Source organism: Acanthochromis polyacanthus, chromosome 8, assembly GCF_021347895.1.
Source record: "Acanthochromis polyacanthus isolate Apoly-LR-REF ecotype Palm Island chromosome 8, KAUST_Apoly_ChrSc, whole genome shotgun sequence".
NCBI lineage: Eukaryota > Metazoa > Chordata > Actinopteri > Pomacentridae > Acanthochromis > Acanthochromis polyacanthus.
In genome coordinates, this window is record NC_067120.1 from 1,644,659 (window position 1) to 1,667,730 (window position 23,072).

At 36.6% G+C, this 23,072-nt stretch overlaps 2 protein-coding genes across 2 annotated transcripts; one reads left to right on the forward strand and one right to left on the reverse strand.

Moving 5' to 3' along the window:
- The first annotated feature begins 1,379 nt into the window (after nucleotides 1-1,379).
- On the forward strand, nucleotides 1,380-15,783 carry slc25a18 (solute carrier family 25 member 18). Its single transcript, XM_022203120.2, has 10 exons — nucleotides 1,380-1,559; nucleotides 2,647-2,977; nucleotides 4,081-4,203; nucleotides 6,910-6,965; nucleotides 7,183-7,273; nucleotides 9,592-9,707; nucleotides 10,975-11,155; nucleotides 12,169-12,341; nucleotides 13,392-13,467; nucleotides 13,558-15,783. The coding sequence occupies exons 2-10, from the start codon at nucleotides 2,958-2,960 to the stop codon at nucleotides 13,697-13,699; spliced, it is 978 nt and encodes a 325-aa protein (XP_022058812.1). The 5' UTR covers nucleotides 1,380-1,559; nucleotides 2,647-2,957; the 3' UTR covers nucleotides 13,700-15,783.
- atp6v1e1a (ATPase H+ transporting V1 subunit E1a) lies at nucleotides 15,784-22,259 on the reverse strand. Its single transcript, XM_022203119.2, has 9 exons — nucleotides 22,103-22,259; nucleotides 21,230-21,295; nucleotides 21,045-21,154; nucleotides 19,327-19,393; nucleotides 18,285-18,374; nucleotides 18,122-18,190; nucleotides 17,942-18,036; nucleotides 17,746-17,833; nucleotides 15,784-16,825 (listed from the first exon to the last, which is right to left on the reverse strand). The coding sequence occupies exons 1-9, from the start codon at nucleotides 22,133-22,135 to the stop codon at nucleotides 16,763-16,765; spliced, it is 681 nt and encodes a 226-aa protein (XP_022058811.1). The 5' UTR covers nucleotides 22,136-22,259; the 3' UTR covers nucleotides 15,784-16,762.
- Between the last annotated feature and the right edge of the window lie 813 nt (nucleotides 22,260-23,072).

Genomic DNA, 23,072 nt, shown 5'->3' on the forward strand with positions numbered 1-23,072 from the left:
AATAATACAAGTTTTACTGAGATATATGTAATCACTTTAGCTATTTTTAGGATTTATTTAGAAGATTTTTATTCATTTTTTCAGAATATTTACAAGAATTTTCCTGCCAAAGTTGGGGGATTTTTAAAAAATTAAACTTTTAAGGGAAACTTTTAACCCTCGTCTTTTCCGGCGGGCCAAATTGACCCGTTTTAAAGTTTGAAAATTCGGAAAAAATAAGACATTTTCACAGTGAAACTTCTGATGAAACGTTAAAAATGTTTCTTAAGAACATTCACAAAAAATCAACCAAAATCCATCAAGTTTCGCTGGATTTTGGTTGATTTTTATGTGAATGCTCTTAAAGAAAATATTATCAGTTTTATTGATATATATGTAATCACTTTAGATATTTTTAGAATTTTTTGGAAGATTTTTATTCATTTTTAAAAAATATTTACAAGAATTTTCTTGCCAAATTTGGGGGATTTTTTTTAAGATAAAACTTTTAAGGGAAACTTTTCAGGAATTATTGGAATTTTCTTCCTGATGGTTTTGCAAATTTTCAGAAATTTGTGAAAATTTTTTTTGGCTGAATTTTTGAATTTTTCCAGACAAGGAAACCATATTTTTTGGCGCCTGTTAATGAAGACGACAGGAAGGTTAAGTAGTATCTCTGATCCCCACAGTTTTCACACATTAAATATGAATTCTAAAGAGATTATTAAAGCATTTTATCCTCTGAGAAAAGTTTTTGTTTCTCTGTGCTTGGTACAAATGTTTGTTGTGTTCTTTTTAGCTGCTGACCCTTCTGGTTATATTATTTTTAGGCAACAAAATACCAAATAAATCTTCTTTTATCACAACAGCATACGGTGTAACCACACTGACCTATACAATATGATCTAGATGACGTTTTTTCTGTGCCGATGAGTGAAACTGCCATTGATAATAATTGTTTTTCCATTAAAAAGGAATCAATACATCCATCGATGCTCATGAAAGAATAGTTTAAGGGCATCGGGCGGTTGCCGTGGCGGTCACATGCTCTTTTTGTTGATGTCCTTATATAATTTCTGTCCTTTAGTTACCGTTTTGTGTTGCATATTTCTCAATAATAAAGTTATAAATAGCAATAATGACACTGGATAGTAGTGATTGTGAGTCTGTGAACATTTAGGGGGATTATGTAAGAGCAGGACTGCTGAATAGGAGGCTCATTACTGATGCTCTCTTTTGTTTCTGTCCATGATCTACAGACATATACATTCATAGAAGCAGCACACACCGAGCTATAATTGTGAGTGTTTGTGTCTATTATGTGTGCTCTCTCTCTGCAGCTCCACAGGCTTGAGTTTATGTCGGCTTGTGTTAGTGCAGAGCCGGGTTGCTGGGGCTGTAGAGAGTCACCAGGAGAGGGAGGGACTTAGGCAGCGGGACAATGCTGGTGTTTGTGCAACGGCCCCTGAGTGGCGGCTGGCTCTCTCAGATCGCTCTCGCTTGACTACCATCGCTGCACGCATTGTTGAAGTGAAAGGAAAGTGGACAGTTTGATCCTGGTGTGGGATGCGTCGGCAGAGGTAAGACCCCCGTTCCCCGCCGCTTCGTCTCTGGGATGGGAGAATATGGCAGATTTTCTGAAAGCTGTCTCATGGGGTTTTGTGCTGTGTGAAGGAGCTGTGTCCTCTGAGTGCAGTTCCAGGGGGAAGCTGGAGGTTCGCTCGGGGTGAGGTAGCCTTGTCTGTGTTTTGGCAGGGTCACTACTGTGCGTGAATGGAGCTGAAAGAAAGTTTCACAGAAAGAGGCTCAGTGAAAGGCATGTGTAGAATGTGACCAGACTCCAGCCGTGGAAAAGAGTTCAGACACAGGAGGGGGAAAAAAAACTAACTTGGAGATGAAATTTTTCAAGTGATGGGAAATTACCCTGAAATATACAAAGTCCAAGCCGAGACGAGAGGATGAGAATGATTGTTTCCTCTCAGTGGGGAAGACAGGCGAGGACAGAGTGAAGGTTTACAGTGGTAAAAATAGAGACGGAATGGAGGTGGAGAGATTAAGAGAGAGATTAATTAGGGAGCTGAGGGAAGGGGGAAGTCAGGAGGGGAAAAGGCAGAAAAAGAATGCCGCAAAGTAAAAGAAAGCAGCTGCTGTGAACCCAGATAAGGTTAACAGCTTCTATATTACATGTAAGACACACTTCTTAGGTTAGACTACAATCTATTGTACTTCTAGAAATAAAACAAACCTGTCAAACATTTCTTTTAAACCAACCCTTTAAATCTCCCTTTCAGTCTTTTCTAAATGCTGGATTTGAGATGTGTGAAAAAGAATAGCGATAAGCCCCTCATTTTCAGTTCTGCCCTCCTCGCCAGATCAAACACTCTTATCCCTTTTAGCTGACAGATTAGAGAGACTCAAGATGTTCTGTCTCAGTGTGGAAGTCCTGGGATATGCTGCTATTCACATTTATGAATGACTAAGTCTGGATTTCATGGAAACTGACACTGAATGTGAGGTGTGTCGATCCTTCATCCTCCTGCTACGACAGAAAGCCGCAGGAAAGGTCTGCTCAGCTGGGATAGGAGGAAAAAAGTCACATAGAATGGAGAAAGGTTTGTCTTTAGAAGTGTCTAATCCACATTTACTACATGTGTTTTGTTCTTCCAGGCAGTGGGAGGGAGATCGGGTTTTGATGTGAAGAACAATAAAGCAGAAAGGCTGGAAAGAAGATCCAGCTCTGGAGGTTTGGAGAGGGTGTCCACCCCTGCAGTACCAGGGAGGAGGAGGAGGATAAACCTTCCTACCACATTAAAAGAAGCTGAGCTGTGTTTGTAGCGTGGGTGGGCAGGTGAGGGCTGAGCTGTGGTGACGACTCTGGGCTGAAGTCTGGTACAGAAGAGGAGGAAGAAGAGGAGGAAGAAGAGGAGGAGGAAGAAGAGGAGGAGAGGGTGTGGGCGTGAGGCCCAAACACAAGCAGGATGGGAGAGAAGAAAGTCAGGTCAGTATGTTTATCTCATTTGTTTGGTTTAACCCTCGTGTCGTCCTGCGGCTCAAATTGACCCGTTTTAAAGTTTAAAAATGTGGAGAAAAAAAAAATTTCACAGTGAAACTTCTGATGTCCACATTTTCAACATTTTTGTGAAATCGTTGAACATTTTTTGGTGGAAAAAGAAAAGTTAAAAGATGTTTCTTAAGAACATTCATAAAAATTGGTTGATTTTTTGTGAATGTTCTTACAGAAAATATCAGAAGTTTTACTGATATCTATGTAGTCACTTTAGATATTTATAGGATTTTTTGGGAAGATTTTTACTCATTTTTAAAAAGTATTTACAAGACTTTTCTTGCCAAATTTGGGGGATTTTTTTAAAAAAAATAAAACTTTTAAGGGAAACCTTTAACCCTCGTGTCGTCCTGCGGGTCAAACTGACCTGTTTTAAAGTTGGAAGATGTGAGGAAAAAATGTTTTCACAGTGAAAACTTCCACATTTTCAACAATTTTTGGGGAAATTTTTGAACATTTTTTGGTGGAAAAAAGAAATGTAAAAAAAAATGTTTCTGTAAGAATATTCATTAAAAAAAATCAACCAAAATCCAGCGAAATTTGCTGGATTTTGGCTGATTTTTTCTGAATGTTCTTAAAGAAAATATTAGAAGCTTTACTGATATATATGTTATCGCTTTTTTTGGAAGATTTTTGCTCATTTTTTGAAAATACTTACAAGAATTTTCTTGCCAAATTTGGGGGATTTTTTAAAAACAAAACTTTTAAGGAATTATTGGCATTTTCTTCCTGAATGTTTCGCATATTTTCAGAAATTTGGTGAATTTTTTGGCTGAATTTTTGGATTTTTTTTCAGACCAGGAAACAATATTTGTTTTGTAAATGAGGACAACAGGAGGGTTAATTAAGATGTTGGAAGCAGCAGCTGAGTTAACGCTGGTCTCCTTCCTTCTCTTTGTGTATATCTGTGCGTCTGCTTGAGGGGAATCCTCCTCTTTATTTGCGTCTTCGTCCATGAATGGACGTGTGGTTTGCGTGGCTGTCCTGGTGGCTGTGTGTAAACGGCTCTGTTCGTGTCTTTGTTGATCCCTTCACAGTCTCCCTGCTAAGCTGATTAATGGGGGCGTGGCGGGCCTGGTCGGTGTGACATGTGTGTTTCCTATTGACCTGGCCAAGACCCGCCTGCAGAACCAGCAGGGCATCCAAGTCTACAAGGGAATGTGAGTGGGACTGCCCCGGTCAGAGCTAATACGCTACTATGATCCATCTGCACACTGTAAAAACATGTTGTTGTAGCTGTGCTCACCAGAACTCTACCGTAAAATTAGGGTAAAACATTTCCTGTTTTTACGGTAAAGAAACGTGTTGATATTGTTGATTTTAGGGCTAAAAAACAGCTAAAAAGTTTAAACCTTTAGAAGTTTGAATATTCACATAAATATTACATTTTTCCATTATCAGCACAACATTTAGTGTATTTAACGTTGGTGTATTTTTAGCAAAAATTACAGCTAAAGCTGTCATAAATATTAAAACATGTGTCCATTATTAACAAAAAAGTAACAAATTGTATTTTTTCCATGTAATAAATGCAGTAATTGATGTGTTACTTGCTCTAAATATTGCAGCATGTTTCCAGCACAACAATATGTTCATTTAACTCGGAAAGATTGGATTCTTTTCAAGAATTAAGTGCAAAAACTACAGGATTATTACACATATTACTGCATTTTTCCATTAAAAACTGTGCAGCAGATGAGAGATGTATTTTTGAAGAGAAAAACAAACTAAAAAAGACATTTTTTCTAGTGATTAACTTATTTATGGTGATTTAGTGTTATATAAACCGCATCAAACTGTTTTAGAGTTTACAGATTTTTAACGTCATGGTTTGACAGTTTTTCACCATAAAATTACAAACATTTTTTACAGTGTAGCAAAGGTTTTCCAGCAGATGTGTTATTTTGGTTTTGGCACTATGTTTTCCTTTATATTATTGAGAAAAAGCCTCTAAAATGCTGCTAAACGAAGATTCAGCATCTAAACATACACAAAAACAGCGTAAAAGTTGTCCAGACGTCTGTGTCTCTGCTTAAAGGCTCTCTCTAATCTGAGCTACACACTGAACGATATTATTTAGATCACCACATGGTTCATATTTTCCCCCTGAATCTCAGAGGGTGGAGCAGCAGCAGCAAAACATTCACCCATATTTGGATCTTTGGTTCTGTGAGTTTGTGTTTTGATCTAAATTCTGGACTTTCCTCACCACTTCATTTAACTTTCAGATAAACTGTGCAGCGTTTACTTCATATTCTGTTACGTCAGTTTGGGCCAAAGTTGAACTCTGGGATGGAAACTCAGATTCCGTGTCCTTAAACGACACGCTGACCCTGAGTTTTCAGCGGCTCACATCTGGCGGGCATCAGGCTGCTGCTGGTTGGGCGAGGCCGTCCTGTGCTCAGCAGGCTGCGGTTTTCCATCATGAGTCAGAGATGGAAAAATAGCCCGGATCACTCAGCCCTCTCAAGGCCCAGCTACAGTGGTAGTTACTGTTTTATTGCTCTTTGCAAAGAGAGAAACTGAATTTCAACACAACTGTTATCAGTGTTATTGATAAGATGAGTGTCTGTTCTGTTTGTTGTGAGGACAGAATAGATCAGGAGGTCAAACTCAGCTTAGTCCAGGTTCAGTCCAGTCTGATCTCCAGTGGACCAAACCAGTAAAACCACAGCATGATAACCTATAAATAAACACAAATCCTCATGCTTCCTTTGCCTGAGTGCAAAAAAGTTCACATTTAAGGAATTATCTTTTTACAAAACATCATGAACAACCTGAAATTTCTGAAAAAAAAAAGTTCAATTTCAGCATTCAGCCTCAGTTTATCATTTCCACATTACAACTTCCAGATCACAGAGTGTCTACAAAAGAACACAACATTTAGTCACCTGGAACTGAACGATGTAATGTTTTACTTTATGATCAAAATGACAAAAGTCAGACAAAAAAGACAAAAAAAACAACAAAAACAAGACAAAATATTACAAGAATGAGACGCAAAATGACAAAAACAACACAGAAAACACAACTGAGACAAAAAGGAAAAACGCAAAACAACTAAAAATGAGACAAATAACAAAAGTCAGACAATAAAAGACAAAAAACAACAAAAACAAAACAAAATTTTACAAAAATGAGACACAAAACAGCAAAAGCGAGAAATAAAATGACAAAAAATGACACAAACAACACGAAAGAAAACAAAAAAAAGACAAAAAATGGATAAAAAAGTTACAAAGCGACAAAAACGACAAGAATGGGGAAAAAATGTATAAATGACATTAATAAGACAAAAATAACAAAAGCAAGAAACAAAATGACAAAAAAAGACTACACAAGTGAAAAATGATGCTCAAAACAATGAAAAAAGCAAAACACAAAATGATAAAAATGGCACAGAAAACACAAGCAAGATAAAAAGTCAGACAAAAAACAACAAAAACACGACAAAGTATCACAAAAATGAGACACAAAACAAAGAACAATCTAGTATTTTTCTTCATGATCAAAGCAACTTGTCATGGTCTAGAAATGATTTTAAATTTATAGCTTTATTAATTCACAATCTGCAGTTAATGTCTTCTCTGTAATTTTTACACTTTGAGGACCAGATTGGACCCTCTGGAGGACCACTTTTGGCCCACGGGCCTCATGTTGGACACCCCCTAGGATAGAGGGTTATGGGTTATGACTCTAAGGATGGGAAATATTACGACTAATCTGACATAAATGTCTGTACACAGACTTACTGGTGAAATACGTATATGAATACTGTTTGTGTGTTTACTGCTAATTCACACAGTGTTATTTAAAAAAAACAGACCAAACATGAACCTTTTTTTTTTTTGCTGTTTTCTTTCAAGGCTCGACTGTCTGGCAAAGACCGTCCGCTCAGAGGGCTATTTTGGATGCTACAGAGGTATTTTTTCATTTCTAATCCCTGTGACAAACAACACTGCTGCTGTAAATGTAATCCGGCCACCTCCACTCCTAAACCTGTCCATCATGATAACTAGCATTTCCTGGTGGTTAGCTCTGGGTGTTGAGCTGTAAGCTGCTGTTTAGGTTTGTTCTATTTCTGGACCTTATTGGAGTCGATGGTGTGTCGCCGTCATTAGCCTGCTTGTCTCCATCAGGTGCAGCAGTGAACCTCACGCTAGTCACACCAGAAAAAGCGATTAAACTGGCCGCCAACGATGTCTTCAGACAGAAGCTCTCTAAGGATGGGTAATTATCAATGTCTATATAATGCACCTACATTCACCCTCTGAACCCCCAAACACACCTGTTTCTGTGAAAGGAAAGCTGTCGTTAACCCTCCTTTTGTGCTAATTTACAGGCACCAAAAAATATTGTTTCCTTGCCTGAAAAAAATCCAAAAATTCAGCAAAAAATTCTTCAAATTTCAGAAAATTTGCAAAACCTTCAGGAACAAAATTCTAAGTATCCCATAAAAGTTTTATTTTTTAAAAAAATCCCTCAAATGTGGCAAGAAAATTCTTGTAAATATTTTCAAAAAATGAGCAAATTCTTCCCAAAAAAATCCTAAAAATATTTAAAGTGATTACATATATATCAGCAAAAATTCTAATACTTTCTTTAAGAATATTCATAAAAAAATCTACCAAAATCCAGTGAATTTCACTGGATTTTGGTTGATTTTTTGTAAATGTTCTTCAGAAACATTTTTAACATTTCTTTTTTCCCACCAAAAATTCCTTGAGTTTCCCTTAAAAGTTGTATTTTAAAAAAATACCCCAATTTTGGCAAGAAAATTCTTGTAAATATTTTCTAAAAATGAGCAAAAATTAGCAAAATTCTTCCCCAAAAATTCCTAAAAATATCTAAAGTGATTACATATACATCAGTAAGTCTTTTAATATTTTCTTTAAGAACATTTACATAAAAATCAACCCAAATCCAGTGAATTTCGCTGGATTTTGGTTGATTTTTTTGTAAATGTTCTTCAGAAACATTTTTAACATTTCTTTTTTCCCACCAAAAATTCCTTGAGTTTCCCTTAAAAGTTTTATTTAAAAAAATACCCCAATTTTGGCAAGAAAATTCTTGTAAATATTTTCAAAAAATGAGTAAAAATTAGCAAAATTCTTCCCCAAAAAAATCCTAAAAATATTTAAAGTGATTACATATATCAGTAAAAATTCTAATACTTTCTTTAAGAACATTCATAAAAAAATCAACCAAAATCCAGTGAAATTCACTGGATTTTGGTTGATTTTTTGTAAATGTTCTTCAGAAACATTTTTAACATTTCTTTTTTCCTTGAGTTTCCCTTAAAAGTTTTATTTAAAAAAATATCCCAATTTTGGCAAGAAAATTATTGTAAATATTTTCTAAAAATGAGCAAAAATCTTTCAAAAAATGAGTACAAATATCTAAAGTGATTACATATATATCAGTAAATCTTTTAATATTTTCTTTAAGAACATTCACATAAAAATCAACCCAAATCCAGCGAATTTCGCTGGATTTGGGTTGATTTTTATGTGAATGTTCTTAAGAAACTTTTATGAACTTTTCTCTTTTTTTCACCAAAAAGTGTTCAAAAAATTTCCAAAAAAGTTGAAAATGTGGACATCAGACGTTTCACTGTGAAAATCTGTTTTTTCCCCGCATTTTCAAACTTTAAAACCTGCAGGACGACACGAGGGTTACATGATATAACAGTAAGAATCACCAGAATTTCAGCTTTCTGATAGTTAATGAATTACTCTTTGTCACTTCCCATCCGTGTGAAAACAAATCAGATCTAATCATTGTAATGTATTGAGTCAAACTCTGCCACCCGGTTATGTAAACACTAAAGATTCTGCACTTCTTGGCGCAACGATAAAGCCTCAACTGTGACCAACATTCACCGACTGTGACTTAGATTTAGAAAATATTTGCGTGACCTGGGCTGAGCTGCAGGCTGTGTTTACTCAGAGCAGATAAGAGAAAACTATAAGTAGTAAAATACACACTATAGATTAGTATGTAGTTTATGGGCAAATCTGTGTGAAAACGTTGATTCCAGGTTTTGAGTTTCTGCAAAATAAATAATCACAGAAATGTAGAAATCATCTGTATTTGAGTTTTTCTTTCTTTTTGAATGATTTATGTCGTTATAACTTTATTATAATGCCATAAAGACGTTTTAAGCTCTCTCTACTTCTAGTCTTGGTTGTTCTGTTTCCATAGAGCTGCAGGACTTTATATTGCAATAAAAAATGAGTTCACAGGAAAACTGTTTGGGGTTGAAAGAATTAAACAATCTGAAGCTGCAGTAAACAGACTACCTCTCCACATATTACGGTAATTTGTGCTTTATGAAACCAAGCTGGTCTTTAGGTTTTAACTTCAAATATTGAACCGTGAATCCCTAATTTCCCCAAATTCCTCTCAGAAGTTAACTGAATCACCACCAGTGCTAAGATAAAACCCTAATCATCTCCAGCTGCTGTGTTTGCTCTTATAAACTCCTATAAATTCCTATAAATTCACCTGCTTCTGTCATTCTGTTGCTGACTCTATTCTGCCTCCAGGCATTTGCCCCTGTGGGGGGAGGTCCTGGCCGGCTGTGGGGCTGGGACCTGTCAGGTGGTGGTGACCACGCCCATGGAGATGCTGAAGATCCAGCTGCAAGACGCAGGACGGCTGGGTGAGCTGTTTACTGGGTTTAATGCTATTATCAGGGAGCGCTGTGGGAATATTTATAGACGTTTACAGAGACGTGCTGCACTGAAATCTAATAATCGACTGCGGTAATCAAATTGGAATCTCTGTCACGTATTAAGAGGAAGATTTATTTGTTATAACCAGGGGCAGGTGGGTGGATGCTCGGTCATCCAGGAACTTTTCTTTGGTTCTTGAAGATATTTTACTTCTTACCCAACAGAAAGACTCCTTATGAGTCAGACAAAACTGGAAAAGCCTCTTGGATCAGAGGTGAAATGTCTTCAAGAACCAAAAAAAAAAAGAAGTCCAGTTGCCTTCTACTAAAGCTCTCAGCTTAATGGTGTCCAGGCAGGTATTTCCAAATTCTTATCCAAATAAACAGTGAGAGTATTCACTGCAAATTCAATTATCTGGACATAAAAAATGCAACTTTAACCCTCCTGTTTTCTTCATTTATGGGCACCAAAAAATATTGTTTCCCTGTCTGAAAAAAAACAAAAATTCAGCCAAAAAAAATCCCCAAATTTTTGAAAATTTGCAAAACCTTCAGGAAGAAAATTCCAGTAATTCCTTAAAAGTTTCCCCTAAAAGTTTTATTTTAAAAAATCCCCCAAATTTGGCAAGAAAATTCTTGTAAATATAAAAAAAAATTGTAAAAATCTTTCCAAAAAAACGCAACAAATATCTGAAGTGATTCCATATATATCAGTAAAACTTCTAATATTTTCCTTAAGAACATTCACAAAAAAATCAACCAAAATCCAGAGAAATTCAATAGAATTTGGTTGATTTTTGTGAATGTTCTTAAAGAAAGATTTTTTTTAACTTTACTTTTTTTTCACCAAAAAATGTTGAAGGACTTCCCATAAATGTTGAAAATGTGGACACCAGAAGTTTCACCGTGAAAATATGTTTTTCCCCACATTTTCAAACTTTAAAACGGCTCAACTGTGACCCACAGGAGACACCAGGGTTAACATTACCAGTCAAAGTTTGATGACTTTGCCTCTAAATAAGAATTAAAAGGTTTTCCAGGCGATTCTTCTGCTGCACAGGTGCATAACTTCATCTTCAGTATGGGTTGTTAAAGGTCATATGTCTCTGTTCTATAACGTTTTTGCATAAATAAGGCAAAGTGTTGACATATTGTCCACACGTGTGATCCATGACATGCACCACAGCTGGGATGTAAACATTAACAGGATTATCTCAGCCTCTTTCTAACCTGACAGTCTGTTTTCATCCCTCAGCTGCTCAGAGGCCTGTTCCTGCTCCAGCTGCTCCCGGTCCGGCTCCGTCTCTGGTGGCCCCTCCACGGTCGGCCCGGTCGGCCCCTCCACAGCGGCCGTCAGCCACGGGCATCACGGTGGAGCTGCTGAAGACCCGGGGCCTGGCTGGGCTCTACAGGGGGGCAGGAGCCACCTTAATGAGGTGAACAAAGAAATAAATTCTCACCCACTCACTCACAGTAAATGCCACTGAACTCAACTCTGTAATTCACCTTTAACCCTGTAAGACTCCTGAAAAATCAGCATTTTTTATGTGTATTGTTATCATATATATGTAATTTCTTTTTAAAACTTCTATTTTTAAAATGAAAAACATGTATATAAATATAACAACAGTGGGTTTTACAGGGTTAATCTGTATGTTTATAGTTACTTTTACTGTTTTACAACTAAAGTAAAAACATATAAAGGCAGCAGGAAACGATAACGTCATTCCGTTCATTTACACAGCAGCATTAGTCAAGCATACTGACAGTATTCTCCATCATTTTGAACTGTTTTAAACAATGCCAGGCATCCTTCTCATTCACTTTTTCTTCTCTGGTGTGTATTACGTCTCATTGGCTTCATGGTGACTGAATCCATCTTTAATACCACACAGTACGCTCCGTCTCTGCTGTCATCACTGCTTTAATGAGCTGACTTTAGATTGCGTAACTTCTGTTGTCGTATTTCCCAACATGTGTACTAATCAACACTGATCAATAGATTCCTGCAGCTATGTCTGGCTGCTGCGCTGGAGTCGAATGGGTCCACGTCTCACACCCTCTTTCTATCCATAATTAGTCCCTATTAACTCTCAACAACCTGATTTAATTCTCTCAGGCTAACCTGTAGTCTTTCACTGCCTTTTCATTTAATGCAGGGGAGTCAAACTCATTCTACTTCAGGTTCCACATTCAGCCCAGTTTGATGTAAAGTGAGCTGAACCAGTAAAATCACAGCATAATAACCCGTAAATAAATCCAAATCTTCCCTTTGTTTTAGTGCAAAAAAGTATGTTCACATTTAAGAAATTATCATTTAAAAAAAATTATAAACAACCTGAAATTTCAGAAGAACTATAAATTCAATTTCAACCATATTCACCCTCACGGGCCGCACGTTTGACACCCCTGATTTAACGTAACCGTTTCTTTCCAAACATATTTTCAGGGACGTCCCCTTCTCGATGATCTACTTTCCGCTGTTCGCCAACCTGAACGCTCTGGGCCGGGACAGTGCAGACGGCCAGGCTGCTGTTCAGGCCCAGGCTCCGTTCTGGCAGTCGTTTGTGGCGGGATGTTCTGCCGGATCAGTGGCAGCGGTGGCCGTTACACCACTGGATGGTGAGTAGCAGAGAAACAAGAACAGCTGGGGTGTGACTGAAGCATTAAACCACTGACACAGGAAGCTGGACGTACCTGCTCGGTGTTCCAACCTGGAACATTTTCATTTACTTCAAAGATTTTCTAAACGGGACGAGATTCTTCCTCCTAGGAATTAAAACTTACACGGAGAAGCATTAAAAAGCGTCTTTGTCCAATTTAACCATGTAAGATACAAATATAGAAAAAATGAGCAAAAAAAACAAAAACAAAAAAAAACATATATGTATATAAATTCAAATATGGAAAAAATGGCAAAAATTAGCAAACAAAAACAAAGCAAAAATATATATAAATGCAAATAGAGAAAAAAATAGCAAAATGATTGATATATATGTCTACATATATATATATATATATATATATATATATATATATATATATATATATACACAAACAGAAAAAAGTTTGCAAAAAATTGCAAAGTTGTTCATATATGAAAATCCAAATATAGAAAAAAATGTATATATTTATTTGCTTATTTTTTCTACATTTCAGTGTGTATGCATGTATGTATAACTAATAAAAAAAATACTAAAAAATAAAAGTAATGTTGCATTTCTGCAACAATGGGCTTCACAGGGTTAATAACTTTAATATGGTTGTGTAGTAAAATGTGGTGCCATAAAACCTGATTTATTTACTCCACTATTACACCTCATATATAAACACTAAATAACTTGCTTAAATAGTGAGAAGTAAACTGTAATTTGTGACTCGTACATCACCACTGCATCATCAAGGACAGCTCTAGTTCCACATGACTGTTAGATAATCTTTGTTTATAAAGTGTTCCATTGTGCACAAGTTGGTAGAAAATAAGTCACGTCTTGTTGCTCTACAGGGCATGAATTCCCACACTCACAGTTCAGACACTAAAGTAAATTAGCAGACAATGTAGGAATACAGGATGGGAATTAATTCCAGAAACAGCAGTTAGATGTAAGTGACGTTACTGAGATAACGCTGACTGTTTGACTTCTCTGATCTTTGTTTTAAACACCCACACAGTAATAAAGACCCGTCTGCAGACTTTGCAAAAAGGTGAAGGAGAAGACACATACAGAGGAATTATAGACTGCACGAGGTAAGACTGCAGCCCATAATAACACGTTAATATTCATTAAAGAGTCCGGTAACACCTCCTGTCTTTGTCGTTCTTGTGTGCACTCTGCAGGCGCATCATGACGAGAGAAGGTCCATCAGCCTTCCTGAAGGGCGCAACGTGTCGAGCTTTAGTCATCGCTCCTCTCTTCGGCATCGCGCAGGGCGTCTACTTTCTCGGGGTGGGGGAGACGGTGCTGGGTTTGATGGGATAGCGGCGCTCGGCGTTGTGGTTGTGTCGTTTCTGTACAGATAATATGCTGCTTTAATCTGCAGCGAATGAACGACACAACCGAGTTAGAAGGGAAATACGGCCACGATCCCCCTAACCAAAGGAAGAGCAAAGGTCTCCATTATGAAGAGGCTCTTTTCACTAACATGTGGACCGCTGGGTTCACACTAATCTCGGCTCTAGAGGTTTTTACATGCTGTCAGCAGGGTTCTGTAGCTTAAACAAGGTCCTGTTTATGTGCGGCTAATCTGAGGATGAATGTCCCAAGATGCTGTCAGTTTGTTTACCGAAGGCAGGGGTGTCAAAGTCATCTTAGTCCAGGTTCCACATTCAGCCCAATCTGATCGGAAATGAACCCGACCAGTAAAATCACAGCATAATAACCTATAAATAACTTCGCTTTGTTTTAGTGCAAAAAAATACAGTCTGAAAATGTTCACATTTAAGGAATTATCTTTTCACAAAACATCATTAACAACCTGAAAATTCTGAAGAAAAATAAATAAAATTTCAGCAACATTATTCCTCAGTTTATCATTTCCACATTACAACTTCCAGATCACAGACAGTCTACAAAGGAACACAACAACTGAGTGACAGAGTATTTTACTTCATGATCGCAATGACAAAATTCAGACAAAAAAAAGATCCAAAACAACAAAAACAAGACAAAATAATACAAAAATGAGACACAAAACAACGAAAACACGAGACACATGACAAAAGTCAGACAATAAAAGACAAAATATAACAAAAACGAGAGAAAACAGTACAAAAATGAGACCAAAAACGACAAAAATGAAACACAAGAGGACAAAAATTAGACAAATCGATGATAATGAGACACAAAACAACAAAAACACGAGACAAATGACAAAAGTCAGACAATAAAAGACAAAACAACAAAAACTAGACAAAATATCACAAAAATGAGACACAAAATGACAAAAGAACAATGTAGTATTTTACTTTCGGATCAAAACAACTGACATGGTCTAGAAATTATTTTGAATTTATAGTTAAATAAATTTATTGTAAATTTTAATTTTATAGTTTTACTAGTTTACAATCTGCAGTTAATGTCTTCTCTGTAATTTTTACACTTTGAGGGCCGGATTGGACCCTCTGGAGGACCACTTTTGGCCCACGGGCCTCAGGTTTGACACCCCTGACCTGAGGGATAATATTCTGTCTGGTTGTTACTAAGAAGAACGATTGCATGTTTTATTTTTTTGTTGTTTTTTGAGGCTGCTAACTAAAATGCCTACCAGTCTGAGCTTTTCTTTGGTCTGTGCATCATCCTACGGAAGTGACAAACGGACTTTCTTTAAACCCAATCACTCAGACGTGAACGTCTTCTTTAGAAAAGGAGCTTGACATCCTTCTGCCTGCTCGGTTATGCATTCCTCCCACTCCGTTCTGGAGGTGGGAGCTGTAATCTGGGATCCTGTGCTGGACTGGGAGGCGTTGCCTTTCAGTATCTATAAGGTCATTAGTTAATCTGAAGGTAATGCTTTAATCCCTGTATTAGCATACAATATACCCTCACATACAGCTCACTTCCTGCTTAAAGGCCACACAGGTTAGACGGCTACACCTCTATCTCTTCTCCACAGCCTGCCAGGGTTGACAGGAAACCTTCTGGCTGCTTTTACTGCTTAGTTCCCGTTAAAAATACGTTGCTTCAAACGATGTACGCACAATAACTGAAGGAAATGCAATTAAAGCCTTATCATTGCTAATAGTTTCTAAAGCATCAAACTGTAAGTCTTAAAGGGATTCAGTGGATTGGTGGTGTTGAAATGTTGTTTTGGTCCTTGAGTCCAGTTTAGCAACGGCCATTCTAACCGGTAGACCCGTGGAGGAGGTACGGCAGCTCGTCTTGCCAGCTGTTTGTCATCGGGTAGCACTAAAAAGCTGTTTTTGTTTTTTACATTTTTAATGCAAGACACACTTGGATGTGGTTAGTGGACCTAGGCTACTACATTTTCCTCACCGTAGAGTGAACCTAGCCTGAGTAAACTGTTTGTTTACAAGCTGTAAATAAAGGTAAATCGTACATGTTGATTTCCGTGTGTCTTATACGTTTATTTTATTTGGTTCTTAATGTGTTAATTGCATCCCCATCCACACCCTAAACACACACTCATAACAAGCAAAAGTCATGCTTGTTATACTGTCAGCCTCATTAGTACGGAATCACAGGAGTGCCATTATAAATCTGTTAAAAAAATAAGGAAATATTTGTGTAACTATAAAGAAGAATAAAAAAAGAATTAATAAAAAATAAATGTCTTAAAAATAAGGAAATAAATGTGTAAATATCAACAAGAATAAAAAAGAATAAAAAATGTATCTGTTAAAAATAAGGAAATAAATGTGTATAGAGGCAAAAATAAAAAAATAGTTAAAAAATATGGAAATATAAAGGTAAATTTTGTCTTTGCTTTTCCCTTTGTTTTTCCCTTTATATTTACACGTTAATTATTTTTTTATTTATTCCTCTTCATATTTACACATTTATTTTGCTATGTTAAAATATATTTATTCTTTTATTTATTCCTCTTTATATTTGCACATTTCCTTATTATTTTCACAGATTTATTTATTTATTATTTTTTATTTATTCCTTTTATATTTACACATTTATTTCTTTATTTTTTAACAGCTGGATCTTTTATTATGGCACTCCTGTGACTCCATACCTTGTAAGCTGTCGTCTATAAAAATGTAGACAAAGTATGTGTGAATATCTTTGGTGATGTAATGATGCAGCTTGAAGGAAAACATATTCCCCTTTCAACATAAAGCAGTCCTTTAGGCAAACCCCAGGAGAGATGAAAAAGAGCACATTTAAACTTAATTAAAAGTGTTGAATTATTACCCAGTCCATCAGAGTATAAAAGAGAGAATATGTCCATCACATCCTATCAAGGTTTCTCTGACTGTGACAGGAGCTTCTGCAGACTCTTTCTCCCTGTGGAGATGGTCTGTGGTCACCTTAGACATTCCACCTGAGTCTCCTCTGCTCTCCTCAGATCCACCGTTAATCCGTGAACTTGCGGTTGGGGTTGGCGCCAAACAAGTTCTCTCTAATTTCAGGCATCATCTGTGAGGGGTGAAGGCCGGACACGAATGAGAACGTAGAAGGAAGTAAAAGCAAAACATATGGGCACAGTACTGACGTAAACTAGTGGAAAAACGCAGATGTTTTAATATCACTTCACTTCTTGTCATGATCATTAACAAATAACAAATCCAACTGTGATATGTGATGTGCTAAAAAACAGGAGTAATGTTTTTCTAGATTGAACATGTTTCCTCTTTGTGGAAAGCTGATAGAAGAGCAACAGCATCAACACATATACTAGTTTACATTCATCTTTGCACATTTCCATCGATTACTGCCGTCTTCACAAAGTCCTTACGTACGAAGATCTGGGCCAAACATTGGTGAGAAAACAGAGAATGGTTCAGAGTCTTTAAGTCTGTCCTCAGTTGACCTGAACCTCAACGTTACCTCAAAAAAAACTTGCTGCTACGTCGATGCATGACGCCACATTGGTCTAGTGCTAATGCTTAAAAGAAGGAGGAATGCTTGTGATTGCATGTGAAGCTTTTTTAAACAACATTCCAATATTTTCTACATGCCTGTTTAGTGATAATGTTTTAGGAAAACGGAATAAATTGCTCAAAACAAACTGAATACAGTTTAGCTTCTTACAAAAGCAAAACACAAATGATTGCAACTAAAACACAATTCATTTTCCTGACTTTCCTGAAAATCAGGATCATTTTTTTCCTGAACTAACAGGATTACTCCACTGATTATTCAAAATGTCAAATATAGTAAATAAATGTGTAGTGAGGCGGTCCGGCCTGAATTGTGTGATTCGTTTTTCTCTTGAAACTCTCCAAACTCCAGTTAGCCTGTGCTGCCCCCCACAGACCAAAAGCAGAAACTGCATTCAGTGACTAAAGGATCATAATAAATAAATAAATCATTTGGATGTTGGATGTGTTATTTACCTGCTGTGCCATGAGTTCTAGCCTGCTCTCCAGAGTGTTGGAAACCTTGATCTTCCCATTATCGTTATAAACTTCAACACCTCCACAGCTGTTAGAAAAAAAAGGAAACATGGATTATAAAGTCTGTTTACGTATTTCTTTTCTTTAACCTCTTCACGTAACGCATTTAAAATGAGAGCATATTAAACCAACTCACATGCCAGAAGGAAGAAAACGTTCCTGGTCGATTCTAACGATGATGTTACTTTTAACGGCCTCTTTGTAAATAGGAATGCTCTTATCAACTGCAGCCTGTCGGGCCATAAAACACAAACGCATCAGTTATCGTGCTTTTCTACACAAACTATCACAATAACAACAACACCATGAACTCCACCTGAACCATTTCTACATCCTGCTGTCGGCAGCGAACGGTGACTTTTGGTTCCAGCAGCTGGTAGAATCCCTGAAAAGTGGGAAAAAAAAGGGGAGAAATTCTGAAAACACAAAGAACCGACTGAGCAAATCACCCTGCATTCACCCTTTAGTGAAGGTTCTACCTGAAGCACCAGACCTTCCAACAGTTTGGAGTACTGAGCAGGGTCCTTAGCGATTTCTGCAAGTCTGACACGGGCCTCATTTAACAGATCCTGAGATGAGAATTCAGGCAGAAAACAGACTACAGATTAATTTAAAGTCACACACTTTCTGCTCATACATACTGTTCAGATACTGTAGAGTCTGACTCAGTTTTGTGTAAATATTTATCTATGGTGAGAAGTTAATCTAATTTTTCTAGGATTTGAGGAGCATAAATGAACATTTATTCACTTCCACTATGCTGGGGACCGAACGAAAATGTACTGAATTTTAATAAAGGGGTGTTCAAGACAAAACATGCACACACATGCACATTACAGACACACAAACCTAATCAAAACAACTTAATTATAATTGCAAATAAAGTACACATATATTTAAATATACTGAATTTATATGCATGATGTTTCTGCATAATAACCAGGTGTAAACTAACCGTGACATCACCCATTGGTTTCAACGCCGAGAAAATGAAGCCTGGATTTTGCTACTTCCTGGTCGCCATTTTGGATTTTTTGGAGCCAGTGACGTAAAAAGCGTCATCAAACAGACTGGACCGGAGAGCAACTAGGGGCAGGATTGGCTGAGGACTCTCTTATCCCGCCCACATTTTACCACAGAGGCTTCTGTTGCTGTCTATCAAGTATAGCCACGCCCCCTGGCTCCGCCAACTTTAACGATTTATTTAAAATTCAGTATTGATTTATTTTAAGATCGGCCACCTGATCTCTCATTTTGACCATGAAAACTAACGGGGAAAAAATCCTGAGCTGTAGAACATCAGTCTATCAAATTTTATTTTTTCCAAAAATGAATTGAGGTCTATGGAGAAAAAGCTTTTTGGAGCCAGCCCTAGCGGACGGAGTGATATTGCAAGTTTTTGACACTTCCGGGTGGGCTTCAATTGGAGCCAGATGCTACGTCCATCTTTATATACAGTCTATGATAATAACCAACACGTGACATTTAAATTTGTGTATGACGTGTTCGCTGATCTCTCACCGTAATCATGTCGTCTCGGGCCTTCAGCACCTTCAGCCTCGCTTGGTTCATCAGGTTGGACATCTGGCTGTGAGAAGTGCAATATTATAGTTATTATAATGATCAACTTCAGTCATTTTTCAACCAAAAACAGCTAAAGCTAGAGTGCAGGGCTTTTATATCTAAACTAACACTGAGTTTACACAATGCTGATTGATGCCGCGCAAATCTCTCTGTGTTTTGAAGCATTTGGTAGCATGAGAACGAGGAGATGGGATAGATCACCATCACCGTTGTGTCTCCGTTCATGTTGTAGATCCATCAACATATATACACCCACAGGAACTCAGTGGAGACACAGCACCAGCCTGGAATGAAAGAACTTCAACTTTTTTCCATTTTAAATGATCAACAATTAAATGTTTTTTCTCTGCTGGATCCATTCAGTCGTTATAATCTCATCTAAACTATTCTGTCTGAGCCTTCACCACGTCTATGACTGCCGGAGCTCCACCTCTAGAGACGCTGAGTTCTAGAAATGACCAGAGGTGGTTTCCAAGGGCGAAAATATGAAACCTTCCAGTTCCGAAAAGATGAAATCGTCCAAATTCAGCCAAAACACTTTACAGGACCTACTGTCAAATCCCAAATAACAAACAAACAAACGGTATAAATCTGAGACAGTGGATCTGAAACGAGACAAAACATTTGATAATTTTATAATACAAAAACTGTGTGACGCTACAGAGCTTTGGTCAGATATTTAAGTAGGAAATGTGGAGCGTTAAGACGACTGAGGAGCTTATTACTGGGAGTCCACAGTGTTGGAATATTTAAATAAAGCAGGGTTAGGGTCAGGCAGCAATAAAGCATGCTGCTGGAAAAACCTAAAAAGCGTCCGAGAAAAGTTTCTGACGTTCCAAATAAAAAAGTTGAAGTATTACAGACTAAAACAGAAAGTGATTAAGGTGGAGGAAGAACAGATTGGTGTGGCTTTTCTGAAAGAAAAGACTGAGAAAAGATGAGGATGCCGCCTCAGACAGGCTGAGAGTTGTAAATTATTTGGAGTAGGCTATTGCTTTTATGTGACAGTTTGTGTAATTACAATCACTGTCAGAAGGGGGAGACAGAAACTCCACTCTGCAGGCTTAAACTGTGACAGATGTTCTGATTCCTGCTTTTCAAATACCAGGATTTCCTGCTTTTCTTTACCAAATATTACTGCAAACTGAACAGATTTGTGTTTTGGGCTTTTGGTCAAATAAAATACAGCATATGAAGCTGTTTCACAGATTAAAGAAACGCATAATATCAGTAAACAACACCCCAAGTAGTTTGTTTCATGTCTAGAAAGCATTACGTTTATCCAAGCAGCTTGTATTTTAGTTCATCCACTCAGTCCATCTTTAGCTGCGATATATTCAGAACCTCAGTGAATCTCCTCGTATGTATGCTGAATGTGCGACCCTTCTTTCTCTGTGAATGCGAGTTAGTCTCTATTTAGCTAATCTAAGCCAAGTAAATACGAGTCAAAGGAAGTGAAACAATAATTTTATGTAAATTATAAACACGTTGAGTTACCTGCTCTACATAAACACTGAGTTCTTTCTTTATACAACTGAGAAGAACATGATAATTTTAAAGCTGTACAACAAAAAGGAAGTCGATTATTATCATTTACAAGCACTTCAGGCTCCTGCGTAAAGATGTACAGACAATTTCCCATGACAAACACTTACATTTTCTTATGTTGTTCAATCTGCTTCTCCTTCTTCTCGTAATACTCCATGATTTTCACCCTCTGAGTCTGCACCAGACGGCCTTTCTCAATGTTAAACTCCTCCTCCGCCTGGAAAGAGAAGGTCCATTTACTGGTCAGTGAGGCGTAAATCACAAGGCTAAGTGACAGACAGGTTTCAATTACCTTAGCATCAATTTCCTCCACTTTCTCACTCGCCTCTTGCTCGATGAAGGCCATCATGTGCTTTATCTGAAACAGGAGAAAGGAAAAAAAGCAGCTTGTTCAAACTTGTATGTCTGGCAAAGTTCAGCATTTGTGTTTATTCATTCACTACAGGCTAGCACATGCAATTCACAACATAAAACCTTACTAAAACCCAAGATTCTTTTAGCTTTACAAAGACTTTAAATGATCTCATTTACTCCTAAACGACTAACTTGTTGTGTATTTATATGTCAGATATGCGATTCACAAAATATAAGGCAAGGCAAATTTATTTATATCGCACATTTCAACAACGAGGCGATTCAAAGTGCTTTACAAAGACATTAAGACAAAAGATGACAACACAATTATTAAAAGAAAACATTTATAAAATCATTTTAAAAAAGGTCAGAACAGTAAAAAGATCAAAAACACAAGTCAGAAAACAAGGGCATTTTAAAAGTTACATTGCAGAGTTAGTCATAAAAAAATAATGTCACTAAAACCTTTTTTTTTTTTTAGTTTAACAGAGACTGTAAATGATCTCATTTGTTCGTAAAAGTTGTTGTGTGTTTATGTGTCAGGGACTAATAGCTGCTTATGTTCTCGACAGTTATTTCTACTTTAAACACATAATAATGGAAAACAACTGCTAAAAACTTAAACCAGAAGAAAATAAACAGTAACATTAGTTCAGAATGACTTCAAAAGTTAAAAAAAAATAGTGATAAATTAGCCAAACATTGCTGTAGTTCAGGTTTTAGCCCGTTAGCTAAAGTTAGTTGTGTTTACATTAAGTTATAAAGTTAGTCGGTGTAACGGCTAAACTTAGCCTAGCTTCTTCTACTTTACCTGTTTCTGGACGTCAGCGTCGGTGAGCGCCATGTCGGTTTTTATTTAAATGTGCTTTTTTCCCCTTTGAACCCTGTAAAATAAAGTGTTCTTTTCGACAACTTTTGCAGCTCAGTGTGACAGGAGCCGTTGAGTTTTCTTCTGTGTTTCTAGTCGAGCTAGCTACACAAGACGAAGCACAACGTCCGGTTCAGACTTTCAAATTAAGACAGGCGCTCAATATGTCGTATACCGGGTAAGTCAACTGAGCTAATTCTGAGGTTTTTTTTTCATATTTATTTTATTTCCCTTTAGTTTCTTTCCTTTTTTATTTTATTTTTTTAATTTTCAGGCATTGACTACTCACCCTGGACAAAAAAAAACCCTGCCCAAAGCCATTTGATTAACAGCTCAGTAAATCAAGAAAAGCAATGACTAAAAGGAAAAATAAAAGGACAAAACAAAGGGAAACGTTTAAAAGCAAAATCGAAATGTAACTTGATATTTCCATATTTTTAATTAATAATTATGATATATTTATAATATATTTATTTATTTATGTATTTATTTATTCCTCTTCATATTTACACATTTATTCCCTTATTTTTTTAACAGATGTATTTTTTATTTCATCTTTTATTTATTCCCATTTATTTTTACACATTTATTACCTTATTTTTTGACAGATTTATTTATTGTTTTTGTTTACTCTTCTTTATATTTACACATTTATTTCCTTATTTTTTAAAATAATTGTTTTATTTATTCCTCTTTGTATTCACACATCTATTTCCATATATTTTAAATTCATTTATTTATTCTTATATTTCTTCCTATTTATGTTTACACATTTATTTGCTTATTTTTAACAGATTTATTTTTATTTATTCTTTTATTTGCTCGTCTTTATATTTGCATATTTTTTCCTTGTTTTTAATTAATTAATTAATTTTATTCCTCTTGATATTTAACCATTTATTTCTTTTTTCTT